At 51.4% G+C, this 12916-nt stretch overlaps 1 protein-coding gene across 1 annotated transcript; it reads left to right on the forward strand.

The window, feature by feature from the left end:
* Positions 1–1379: 1379 nt before the first annotated feature.
* On the forward strand, positions 1380–7410 carry BMP4 (bone morphogenetic protein 4). The gene is made up of 3 exons (XM_081877033.1): positions 1380–1687; positions 2875–3314; positions 6078–7410. The coding sequence occupies exons 2-3, from the start codon at positions 2882–2884 to the stop codon at positions 6950–6952; spliced, it is 1308 nt and encodes a 435-aa protein (XP_081733159.1). The 5' UTR covers positions 1380–1687; positions 2875–2881; the 3' UTR covers positions 6953–7410.
* Positions 7411–12916: the final 5506 nt, after the last annotated feature.

Below are 12916 nucleotides of genomic sequence, written 5' to 3' on the forward strand. Positions count from 1 at the left end.
CACTCCCAGTCACCAGTCTAGCTGCCGCATTCTGGATTAGTTGTGGTTTCCAGGTCACCTTCAAAGGTAGCCCCACGTAGAGCGCATTGCAGTAGTCCAAGCAGGAGATAACCAGAGCATGCACCACGCTGGCGAGACAGTCTGCGGGCAGGTAGCTTGCATACCAGATGGAGTGTACCAATACCTTTATTTCATACAATCACAGAATTGTACAGTTGGAAGGGATGCTGAGGGTCATCTGGTCCAATCTCTCGCTCTGGAGGTGATGGACTCTCCTTCCTTGGAGGTTTATAAGCAGAGGTTGGACAGCCATCTGTCATGGATGCTTGAGCTGAGATTCCTGCGTTGCAGAGGTGTGATGGCAGGCATCAAGGGACAGGCGCAGCTGTACATACCTCCCCTTTGCCTTAAGATGAGTCATTTTGGTTTGAGGCATCTCTTCTTTGCCACCTCATGAGAAGAGAAGACTCCCTGGAAAAGACCCTGATGCTGGGAAAAATGGAGGGCCCAAGGAGAAGGGGACGACAGAGGACTGCAAGAAGATCCAACCTCTCCATTCTGAAGGAAATCAGCCCTGAGTGCTCACTGGAAAGACAGATCCTGAAGCTGAGGCTCCAAGACTTTGGCCACTTCATGAGAAGAGAAGACTCTCTGGAAAAGACCCTGATGTTGGGAAAGATGGAGGGCACAAGGAGAAGGGGACGACAGAGGATGAGATGGTGGGACAGTGTTCTCGAAGCTACCAGCATGAGTTTGACCAAGCTGCGGGAGGCAGTGGAAGACAGGAGTGCCTGGCATGCTCTGGTCCAGGGGGTCACGAAGAGTCAGACACGACTAAACAACAACAATCTCTTCTTTGCAAGTCCACTCCCCCAGCACATTAAAAAAAATGGGGGTGGCTTGGGGCCCCCTCCTAGTTGCCTTTGAATGTGGTCTTGGAGCACTCATGCAGAAAAGGGACTGTAGCTCAGTGGTCAGAGCGTTCGCTCTGCATGAAGAAGGTCCCGGGTTCCATGCAAAGGCGTCTCCGGGTAGGACTGAGAAAGACTCCTGTCTGAACCCCCAAGAGCTGCTGCCAGTCAGTGCATACAATGCTAAGCTACCTAAGGTAAAGCCTGGACTGGGAAGGCTTTGGATTCGCATCTGGATCAAGCCAAAGGGAGTTGCAGTTCACACTCAGCTGCGCACACTCTCTCTTTAGAAGGAAAGTAGAAGAGAAAGGAAAGGAAAAGCTACGGGGAGATTGACAGAGGCCAAGGAGGTGGGACATCCCTTTGCAGAGCCCAGGACAGAGGAGGAGGAGGAGGAGGAGGAGGAAGGCGGAGTTTGCGGCCCGCTGATTGACAGGCTGGCTCCTCGGACCCACGTGACCCTCTCCGGGGCTGGAAGAAAAGCAGAAGGCAGCCTGCTCGGGAGTTTCATTATATTCAAATATATTCGTTTTCCAGGAGTCGCTCTGGAGCAGCAAGCCGTGGCGCGCGATTGCTCCTGCCCGCAGCCCGGAGAAGAAGACGAAGAGGAAGAAGGCGAAGCAGCAGCAGCAGTAGCAGCGAGCGATAGATTGACTCTCCCCGGCTCCGCAAAGCGGCTTGACTCCGGATTCCCCGCGTGAGCTTTCCCACGAGTCCTGCTCCACGCTTGGCTGTCAAGAACCATGGACTGTTTCTATATGCCTTGCTTTCTGTCAGTGAGTAGCGCTTTCTCATTCCTTGTGTGAGTTCTGGTTTAAAAGAGGGGGAGGATGAAAAAGAACCAAGAAAAAGAGAGGGAGGGGGAGAGAGAGAGAGACGGAGCTTGTTGTGTGTGAGAGCGAGCGAGCGAGTGAGCGAGCGCCGGACTCTCAAACTTCCGAGTCCTTTTATTCGCTCCTTTTAAAAACAAATGGTTCATTTCGAAACAGTTTTTTTGGTTTGTTTGTTTTCAGGGGAGAGCATTTTCTGTGCAATCTCTCCGTGCCCTTACTTGAGAGTAAGCCCTACTGGGGGCTTACTTCCAAGTAAACGCCCATCGGCTCGGACTGTAGTGTGTGTTTTTTTCCTTTTTAAAAATGAAGATCTAGTTTTTACCCCACGGGGATATTTGTCAAATGCGAAGTAAATAAGAACGACTGGAGACCCTGGAGAAAGCGCGTCCTTCCCCCTCCGCGTTTATCCCCCACCCTTCCCCTCGCGATCCACGAGGCCCTTATGCCGGAGAGGGGCTGCAGATCTCCCCGTCCCCTCCCCGCAAACCCACACGGACGGGGCTACCCCGCGGGCACCTAGTGGCTAGTGGCTAGCGGCCGGCAGCCGGGAAGGCTCCAACAGACACTTGCTATGGAGAGCGCTTTCCAAGGAGACCTCCTGGAAGCTTGCTCAACAATGAACCGGGACCTCCGACTCCCAGCCTCTCCCAGTGCATTTTAAAAAAAATATTACTTCCATTAACAACAAGTGCAAAGCCCTGTTTTGATGGGCGAAAAGCAGAGATGGGTTTTCGGAACTTTGTTCGCGCGTATTAACAGCTGGTTTCGTGACCCCATTTTTACGCAGATCGTTGCTCAGATAAAACAGAGGAGAAATTTTTTTGGGGGGGGGGTGTTGATAATTGCGGGGGGGGAGCATAAAGTCCCAAGTCTTATTTGGCTGGGCGTAAAGTCCCAGTAAGGTTCTGCACTGCATTTTCGGGGGGGGGGGGATCTGGTTTGTGTTTTGCTTTGTGTTTTGAGCTTGGGATGTGCGTTTCTTTAACTTTTTTCTAAAGTGTGTCATTTTTGACGGACCTTGTTTGTTTGCTCCTCTTTCTCCCTCCTTCTCCCCCTCTTCCCTCCCCTCCTTCTGCTCTCTGCCCCCCCCCCCCAACCCAACTACACCCTTCCCTCCCCCCCCCCAACAGAGACACCATGACGCCTGGTAACCGACTCCTGATGGTCATTTTATTGTGCCGAGTGCTGCTTGGAGGTACTAACCGTGCTAGCTTGATACCTGCCGAGACTGGGAAGAAGAAAGTTGTCGGGGACCATCTCCAGCAGCAGCAGCAGCAGCAGCAGCAGCAGCGAGCCGGGGAGGCCGGAGACGGAGAAGGCGCCTCGGGGACTTCGCGCCGCCCGTTCCCGAGCCATGAACTCTTGCGCGGGTTCGAGGCTACCCTACTCCAGATGTTCGGGCTCCGGCGGCGGCCGCAGCCCAGCAAGGCGGCGCTCGTCCCTTCATACATGCTGGATCTCTATCGCCTCCAGTCCGGGGAAGAGGAGGAAAAGCTGCAGGATCTCAGCCTCCAGTACCCGGAAAAGTCCACCAGCCGCGCCAACACCGTGAGGAGCTTCCACCACGAAGGTATGCAAACTGGAAAGGGGCGCACGGAGCGCTTCTGAGTAGATCTCCGACTATTACGATGGTGATTGGTGGTGGTGGGATTTCAGAATTTGATTTTTTTTTTTTTCGGGGAGGTGGGGAGGAACGAAATCTGATGCACCCCTCCTAGTGTCCGGTTGGGGCTTTCTTGTGAGTAAATGCTCCTGAAAGGATCAGGCGGCCCGAGGCCGGACCCGGGCTAAAAGCAAGATTCCAGGGTTGGACTGGGTGGGTTAAGTGTACCCTGGTTTTTTTGGGGGGGGTGGAAGGGGTAGTTCGTTTTCTCCTCCTCCTTCACCCCTGCTCCGCATCGGGCTGTGGATGCGATGGATTTGGATTGAAACCGGTTCCGAGTGTGATACTCCGGCGTGACTCTGGCTCGCCCTCTATGGAGAGGCGTGATGAGCGCGGATGCCACCCTTCTCCTCCCTTGCCCAGGAAGCAGCTAAGGAGGACGGACAGCGGGGGGTTTGTGTGGGCATTTCTGCGCTCACACACGGAAACCGGGATCTGGAGAAGCGTTTATACGAGAAAGACGATCTCATTATGTTTTAGGGGAAGGGTTTGACCTCTCGAGAAGTGGGCTCGCTTGGTTTAAGAGCAGGATACAGTACGTCGCTTGGGAGGAGAGAAGTCTGCCGACTACTTTTGCACGATTGAGACCGCTATTGCCAACTAAAATTATTTGATATTATTAAACCACCTTTCTCCAGTTGAACGTCGGCCTGCGTGCGCACAGACTGAAAGGCGTTCTCTCTCTGAATCGCCCATCAGCAGCTGCTCCAGATTTCACTCCGGTTCTGTTACTCCCACCCCCATCTCGCTCCTCCTCTCTTCCCGGACCAAACTTAGAAGTTTATGGAGAAATATCAAAGCGCTCGTCCCCGCCTTTAAACAAAAAAACCAACCAAAAAACTCCCGCTCGTTCCTTTTGGGAAACGGAGGGAGGGAAGAGAGGGAGATGGCTTTTTTTTTTAATGACCAACGTAAAACTGCGTCTGTTTGGGGGGAGTGTGTGTGTGTGTGTGTGTGTGTGTGAGAGAGAGAGAGAGAGAGAGAGAGAGAGAGAGAGAGAGAGATGCAACTGCAAGTGGATCCAAATGTTTCCTAGCCAGTTTGCTTCTTTCTACTGGAGCCGAGAGTCTGTACTGGTTGCAACCCCTGTTATTAGAAAGGAGGGGGGTTTTGGGGGGGAGGGTTTCGCGCACCAAGAGAGCATCTCCTTTTCCCCTAACAATAAATTTAAAGAGGAAACGTAGCTTTAAAACACTTCTGCCCACTCTTTCCTCTGCAATATTAGTAAGAACTATTATTATTATTATTATTATTATTATTATTAAATTACAACTCGCAAGCCGTATTTGGTAAATGGGCATCTATTGCAAGGCACAACCTGTTTCCTCAAGAGTAGCTCCTTTTTGGATCAAAGTCGTCTGCTAACTATAGAGCTGGAGAAGAAGTGTGCTCTGGGCGTGCGTGGCCGTGAAGAACGGATCACACGAGCACGTGCAAGAACTTATAGGGGAAGGAGAGGCCACAATGCTATCTGCTTATGTGCAGAGGTGACGGGGGGGTGTGGAAATAACAGAACAACGACTTGATTCGAATTTGGCGGATAGCGCAAGAAGCCACCCGACCCCGCAGTACACGGACTAATGGGAATCCAGCGAGGCTGAATTTCACAGTTACTAAATCTACACTTAAATGGAGAGCGTCCGATGTATTTTTTAAAAGAGAGGCGTGGGGGGGGGGGAGAGAGGGAGAGGCGCATGGGTTTAACTCTTCCTGGGACAATGGGAAGGCCCGTTCTTGAATCCTAAAGGCGTGCTTGCATCCTCCTCGCGGGCAGGGTCCTTTGTGCTGTTGGCTCGATGGCCAGCGCCGTGCACATGTAAGGTGGGGCAAAAAATTTAAAAAAGTAACAACGATAGGGCGTGCTCGGAGGGCTGGGACGCACAAATGGTGCCTGAGCAAACAGCTCACTAGGCTTCTACAATGGGGCAGAGAACAGAGTGGGGAGAGGGCGCCAGAGTGTGTGGGGCGGAGGATCGAACCTCTACCAGCAAGATGATCTGAGTTCAAAGCAAAGACTCTCCTAAACTGAGAGCAGTTACCTACGCCCTTTCTTATGCAGGATGATGGCTGTATTGTACTATGAAGGGAATCCTAAGGATTTAAGCTGGGCGGGGGGAATGTTGCACCCTCATAAGTGGGCCAGGAACCGCAGCCTTGCAGCCCGACCACCCGCTGGCCTGGCTTCATTTCTTAGCAAAGCGCGTTTAGGATCGCAGCAATGCTATCCCCAAGTATGCCTTGTTGCCCGCAGCGCAACTTTTGCGCAAGGCGTCCAAGTATGGAGCTCCTCCTCTAGTCATCGCGCGCTTCTATTAGGCAGCAGACACCTCCTGGCAATCAAAAGAGCCTTTCCCCCCGAGTAAACTGGGCCGGCCAGGGGGTGGCGATAACCCAATGAAATGGACAAAAGGGGGGGGGGTTTACTCTTGGAGGAGATGGATAGGGGTATTATTCCTCTCCAGCCCGGTGCTTTAGCAGGTGGATCGCGCCCTTCCTGTGACGCTGACCCAGGCAGCCACCCAACCCACGGCCATCGCGCGCTCGGTTTTGTCTGGGCTTGCCCAAACCGCGCCGTCTGTTCTGCGCCTCTGTTGCTGTCTCTCCTTCCTCCTGCCACCACCAACCGTCCTGTCTCTTGCTTTCTCCTCCCGGTCCCCTTCCCCTCTCCAGAGCACCTCGAGCAAGTCCCGGGGCCCGCCAACCAGCCGGCCCGCCTGCGCTACTTCTTCAACCTGAGCAGCGTGCCGTCGGGCGAGGCCATCTCCTCGGCGGAGCTGCGGCTCTTCCGACAGCAGATCGTCGGCGAGGACGGGGCGTCCTCCTGGGAGAGGGGCTTCCACCGGATCAACATTTACGAGGTGATGAAGCCCCTCCGCCGAGGGGAGGACCTGGCCACCCGCCTGTTGGACACCCGCCTGGTGCACCACAACGTGAGCCGCTGGGAGAGCTTCGACGTGAGCCCCGCCGTTATCCGATGGACCGCAGGCGGCCAGCCCAACCACGGGCTGGCCGTGGAGGTTTTGCCCCTCCACCCCGCGCTACAGACTCACCAGGGCAGCCATGTCCGGATTAGCCGCTCTTTACCTCAAGGGGGCCGCCTGGGGGCCGGAGACTGGGCCCGCCTCCGGCCCCTGCTGGTCACTTTCAGCCACGACGGCCGGGGCCAGTCGCTGCTGACGCGCCGGGCCAAGCGCAGCCCCAAGCACGCGCACCAGCGCGCGCGCAAGAACAAGAAGAACTGCCGCCGCCACGCGCTCTATGTGGATTTCAGCGACGTGGGCTGGAACGACTGGATCGTGGCCCCGCCGGGCTACCAGGCTTTCTACTGCCACGGGGACTGCCCTTTCCCTTTGGCTGACCACCTCAACTCTACCAACCACGCCATCGTGCAGACGCTGGTCAACTCGGTCAACGGCAGCATCCCCAAAGCCTGCTGCGTCCCCACCGAGCTCAGCGCCATCTCTATGCTCTACCTGGACGAGTACGACAAGGTGGTCCTCAAGAATTACCAGGAAATGGTGGTCGAAGGGTGTGGGTGTCGTTAAACAGAGAAACAGAGAGAGAGAGAGAATTTTTTTTCCTTTTAAAAAAAGTGATAAATCAACTTCTTCCCTGTCCGGTTCTCTCCCTCCGGTCCCTCGTCCTCACTATCCAGCCCGCCCCGTCCAAAATTTCCCAGGGATGGAAGTGGCGGGGAAGAGGGGCTGCTTCTACGTTGTCCTCCTCCCAGGTTCCAAAATGGGTTGGCCTTCTGTGCTTTTTTTTTTCCGAAAAAAGAAAAGGAACATCAAGTTATGCCATAAATTCTCTTTCTCACCTATGCCGCTCACCCAGCGGCGCGTGCGCGCCAGCAAAAAAAAAAAAAAGAATTAATGAAAAAAAAATCCCTTAATCCGTTCACCTTGACCTTATTTATGACTTTACGTGCAAATGTTTTGACAATAATGATCATATATTTTGACAAAATATATTTATAACGACATATTAAAAGATAAAAAATAAAGCGAGTCATTATTTTAAAGGTAAACGCAATATCTTTTATAGTTTTAATTTATTTATTATTATTTTTTTTAAAAAATATATCATTTATTTCTGGTGGGGGGGGTATTTTCTTTCCTCTCTTTCTCCCTCCCCAGCCCAAAAGGTTTTACCCGCCGCGCTCTCGTTTTCTTTTTGCATTGTCTTAATTGCTAACTCGCTTGCCTGGCTGCAATTTCGGGGGGGCAGGGCTAAGGTTAGATTTCCTATCTTTCCCCACCCACACCCACACCCTTATAAATAGGACCTCCGCACCTCTTCGGCATGCCTTAGCATCATTTTGGCACGGTCTTAATGATTGCTGTGCAAGCTAGGTCTCTGCGTAAGATCCAGTCTTTGGCGCGGGTGGTGGGTGGTGGGCTATGCTCTGATTGGGGTTTGCCTTATCTCCCCCACCCCGCCTGCCCATTGCGCCTGCGCGCGCTTGTGACACACCTCGAAGTGTTCTTGTGGGTTCAAGCCCTCTGACAAACTTCCCACCCGCTCCTGTCCAAAGGCCCCTCTCCCACCAAAGGGCTAAAACGTAATAGAAGCGACTCCCCCCCCCCCACCTAACGATGCTCAAGATCCGAGAGCGCATAGTGTGAGAGCCCTCAGAGGAGACCCTAGGCAGACGCTTGTGTCTACCCCGCGTGTCTGTTCCGAAGCGAGACCCATTCATCTTAATGGAGCAACCATCCCATTGATGCGCCTTAAGGGGTCACAGCCGAGCCTTCCCTTGCTCCCTAGCCAGATCCGCAAAACCATTAATCCTTTAAATTAGGGGGGCCCTTTGGCTCCCCAATAAAATATTTGAGGGAGCCACCCCGCCCCCAAGTTGATGGGCATCGCCATTCAAATGGTGTGCGCGCGCTCGATTATGCGGAATGGGGTTTACCTGCCCTCAATATTTTATTTAAGTTGGCACCCTTGGAACGTAACAACAAATTTATTGACCGCACATGGTCGGGCCAGGCTGCCTTAAGCTAGCCAACGGCGCTGGCATAACTCTCACCCCTCTGAGTAAATTATTGGGCCAGGAGTAGCTTTGATTTGAGCCACTCCTAGTCCCCTAACAGGGGGGCAGATGGGTCACCTGAGCACACGCAGAGTGTGTTTCCGTCCCCGCTGGGTCCCTTTCTGACCTCCCCTCCTCCCCGCCGCTGGGATTGGAGAGCCCAGGTTCACACCTCTGGCTACCTTTCATAGAATCGTAGAGTTGGAAGGGAACCCCAGGGGTCATCTAGACCAACCCCCTGCAATTCAGGAATCTCAGCTAAAGCATCCAGGACAGATGCCCAACATCTGCTTAAAAGCCTCTGCTTATTCGCTCCCTCTTGAAGCCAGCCACCGCTTCGAGGGATGGCAGATTGCGTCTCCCCGGGCGCAAATCCAAGGCTATCAGTTTTTTTAGCTTGTTGTGGGTGGCCTGCCTTTCCTGTTTACATCCTGTGTGTCTCCAGCTTTATTTTGTGCTGGCTTTGCCTAGCACACTTGTTTGTCTTTTTTTTATTATAGAATGCTCCTTTTAGCCCCCTCCTGTTGGCGATTTTGCAAAAGGCTCCTCTCTCTCTCTCTCTACACAGAGATCTCTTGGCATCCTGGTCACCCTTTGCTGTTTTATTAACAAGCGCAATTTCCAGCAGCTGCGTTTTCTCGCCTGGGTCTTTCAAAATGCCTCTCAGTTGTGTAACCAGGCTGTGATTAGTTAGCGGGGGACACTCTGCACATGTTCAGGAGAGCTTACAGGGGTCATACAAACTGTACAGCCGATTAGTTTTCAAGTCCAGTCAACGAGTTTATTGTTCCAGCAGAAGGCCATGGACTGTGATTGATTAGTAAAGAGGTGCAGGAAATACTCTGCATATGCTCAGAGGAGTATTTCCGCATTCCTCAAAACTGTGAAGCCAGGCTGTGATTAGTTAGCAAAAGAGGAGGTTGATATTATACACAGGAGCAGAGCAAACTGCCTTATAGTGAGTCATTTGGCCCATCTAGATCATAGAATTACAGAACTGTAGAGTTGGAAGGGACCCTGACCAATATAGCTCAATAGTGCCGACACTGACTGGCAGCAGCTCTTGGGGGTTTTTAAGCAGTGGCGTAGCATGGGGGTGCAGGGGGGGCCGGCCGCACCGGGCACAACATCTGGGGGTTAGGGTTAGGGGGCGCAAATCCACGGGTTAGGGGGCGCAAATTACTTGCCTTGCCCCGGGTGCTGACAACCCACGCTACGCCACTGTTTTTAAGTGAGGATCTATCAGTGGCAGAGGATCTGCTTTGCACCTAGAAGGTCCCAGTTTCGGTCCCCAGTGACATCTCTAGGTAGGTTCTGGAATCGTCCCCTGCCTGAACCCCTGGAGTGCTGCTGCCAGCCAGTGTCGGCACTATTGAGCTATATTGGTCAGTATAAGACAGCTTCCTATGTACCTGGAGATGTTGGGGATTGTGCATGGTGGGCAGATGCTGTTCCGCTGAGCTTCTCCCCTTCCCAACCTGCTCAGGTGAGTCTTTGGGTGTCATCAAAAAAGGCCTTGAAGTTTTGCAAGGGTGCTCAGCCCTGTGAAAAAGGAGGTTTGGCTTTTGGGGATCTGCCTGTTCCTTTGCCCTAAGCAACAGAAGCAACCAAACAGGCTGGCTAGCCACACCAAATTTGCCCCCAAACCCGCGCGCTGGGGGGGGGGGCAGGAAAACACCTGACTTGCTTACTGTGGAACAGAGGAAGACACACAGAGAGAGAGGTGCATTTGAAAGAGGCTCTGGGTTTACCTGGGGGAGGTGAATGCTCATCCCTGGAGGGTTTTTCAAATTTATTTATATATTTTTTACCTTTCCTTTCTGCCTTAACCCTCTCTTGCCTCAGGCTCCCCCAGGTTCAAAGCTATTAACATTTTGCAGCAGGAGGAGAGAGATGAGGAAAGCCACTTCACCTCACATCAAAGCTTCCCCAAAGCCTTTGAAGATCATATCTGGCAATTATGATGCTCAAAGAAGTGAGGTGGGGAAAGAAAGAGAGAGATTTGAGAAGAGTTAAATATGGATTGGGAGCTAAATGGCTACTTAGGGGTCTGTTCTGTGTTTTTTCTTTTGCAAAACAGATTGTCCAGGTAAATGAGGCAGAGGGAGGGGCACTTCAAGCGGAAATGTGGGAACTCCTTGACCTTTGTTTTGCCCAGTGCTGTGGACACGATTCACGCACTGCACCATTGAAATGAATGGGGGCCATAAGAACAGCAGCAGCAGTAGCAATGACAATAATATGTTTCTGAGCACAATTCAAAGTGTTGGTGCTGAGCTTTAAAGCCCTAAGCGGCCTCGGCCCAGTAGACCTGAAGGAGAGTCTCCACCGCCGTCGTTCTACACGGACGCTGAGGTCCAATGCTGAGGGTCCTTTGCTGGTTCCTTCATTGCAAGAAGCAAAGTTACAGGGAACCAGGCAGAGGGCCTTCTCGGTGGTGGCGCCCTCCCTGTGGAACGTTCTCCCATCAGGTGTCAAGGAGAAAAGTAACTACAGTGGTACCTTGGGTTACATACACTTCAGGTTACATATGCTTCAGGTTACAGACTCCGCTAACCCAGAAATAGTGCTTCAGGTTAAGAACTTTGCTTCAGGATGAGAACAGAAATTGTGCTCCGGCGGTGTAGCGGCAGCAGGAGGCCCCATTAGCTAAAGTGGTGCTTCAGGTTAAGAACAGGTTAAGTACGGACCTCTGGAACGAATTAAGTACTTAACCCGAGGTACCACTGTATACAGTCATACCTCATGTTACGGACACTTCAGGTTACGTGTTTTCGGGTTGCGGACCGCGGGAAACCCGGAAGTACCGGAACGGGTTACTTCTGGGTTTCACCACTCGCCCATGCGCAGAAGCGCCAAATCACACCAGCACCTGCGCAGACGTGGCGCTTCAGGATGCGAACGCTGCGGGTTGTGGACGTGCCTCCGTCATGGATTACGTCCGCAACCCAAGATTCCACTGTATAACCTTTAAAAGACATCTGAAGGCAGCCCTGTCAGATGGGTGCAAGGTGCAAATAATAAAATTATTATCACTAGTAGTAGCAGTCATGATTTTATTATTTATATCCCGCCCGTCCGGCTGGGTTGGCCCAGCCATTGAAAGGCTCAAGGCTGAGAAGCCATGCCTCTGAGTTGCTAGGGGGATTGTGAAGCAGGTAATGTTGCTGAACATAAGAAGTGCTTTGCTGGATCCGGCCAATGGCCCATCCAGTCCAGCATCCCCTTCACACAACCAGATGCCTGTGAGGAAATCCATGAGCAGGATTCGAACACAGGGCCCCCTCCTGTGTTTTCAGCAACTGGTATTCAGAATCATCTCCTCCTCCGTGAATTTGCCTAATCTTCTAAAGCCATCCAATTTGGTGACTATCGCTACCTTGTAGGGGAGTGAAACTTAGAGTTTCCATATTTCAAAAGGGGAAAATCCAGAGACAAAAATTGTTGGCCAAAGTTGCTGAGCCTTCCCCCCCCCCCTAATAATAATTTTATTAATTTTCAATTACAGTACAATGCAATAATAGCCTTGTTATAACAATACCAATTTATAATACAGTTACTAATACCGATCATTCAATTTATTTATATATGATTATATAATTTAGGTGGCCCCCCACGTGCTAGAATTGATGGTTTGATGGTTTTCTTTATTTCTGCATTCCAAAATTTTATTAATTACAATTCCATTCCTATCATCATCATAATCCCTCATACAACAACTGCGATATTAATAACATCTATTTGTGTTGACACATTAACGTGTCAAAGTTGTTGGGTTTTTTTGCCCAAATTTGTTAACCACCTTCTTCTTCTTCTTCTTCTTCTTCTTCTTCTTCTTCTTCTTCTTTGCAAAACCTCACTAAAAAAAGGAAGTTTTTGAGTTAGTTATAAGGAAATCCGCCAAGTTATACACTACCAACATGGGGTTGCCATATGTCTGGATTTTCGTGGACATTTCAGCAATTTCTGCCCGGACACAGCTTCCGATGGCCAGATCCCGGCTATGGCCAGGAGATTCCAGAAGTATGGAAACCCTAGTTTTACGATGCCAGTGTCTCGGACCTGAGAGACGAGGGCCCAAATCCCCTCTTGGTTGTGAAGATCATTTGGTGATTGTAGGGTAATTGCTGCCTCTCAGCCTAACCTACCTCAAGAGAGTTGTTCTGGGGATTAAAGGAGGGGCAGGAGAGCCATGTGTGATCGATTGAGCTCCTTGGAGAAAAAGATGGGCTAGAAATGAACAGATAATAATAATAATTCTTTTAGAGTGAAGAATGGCTTTCTGTGGTGCTCAAAAGCCTCTTCATGGGCTTCCCAGAAGGGGCATCTGGTGGGCTGCTGTGAGAGCAGGGTTCTGATCCAGATGCAGGAGATCTTCTGATATCCCTAATCTCTTTTTGATAAGCGATAGGGTCCTCATTCACTGCAGCAGTCATGGGTTTCTTTGTGGGTTTTTTAAATAATATTTTATTGC

Source organism: Podarcis erhardii (genome assembly GCF_964252035.2).
Source record: "Podarcis erhardii genome assembly, chromosome: 1".
Classification (NCBI taxonomy): domain Eukaryota; kingdom Metazoa; phylum Chordata; class Lepidosauria; order Squamata; family Lacertidae; genus Podarcis; species Podarcis erhardii.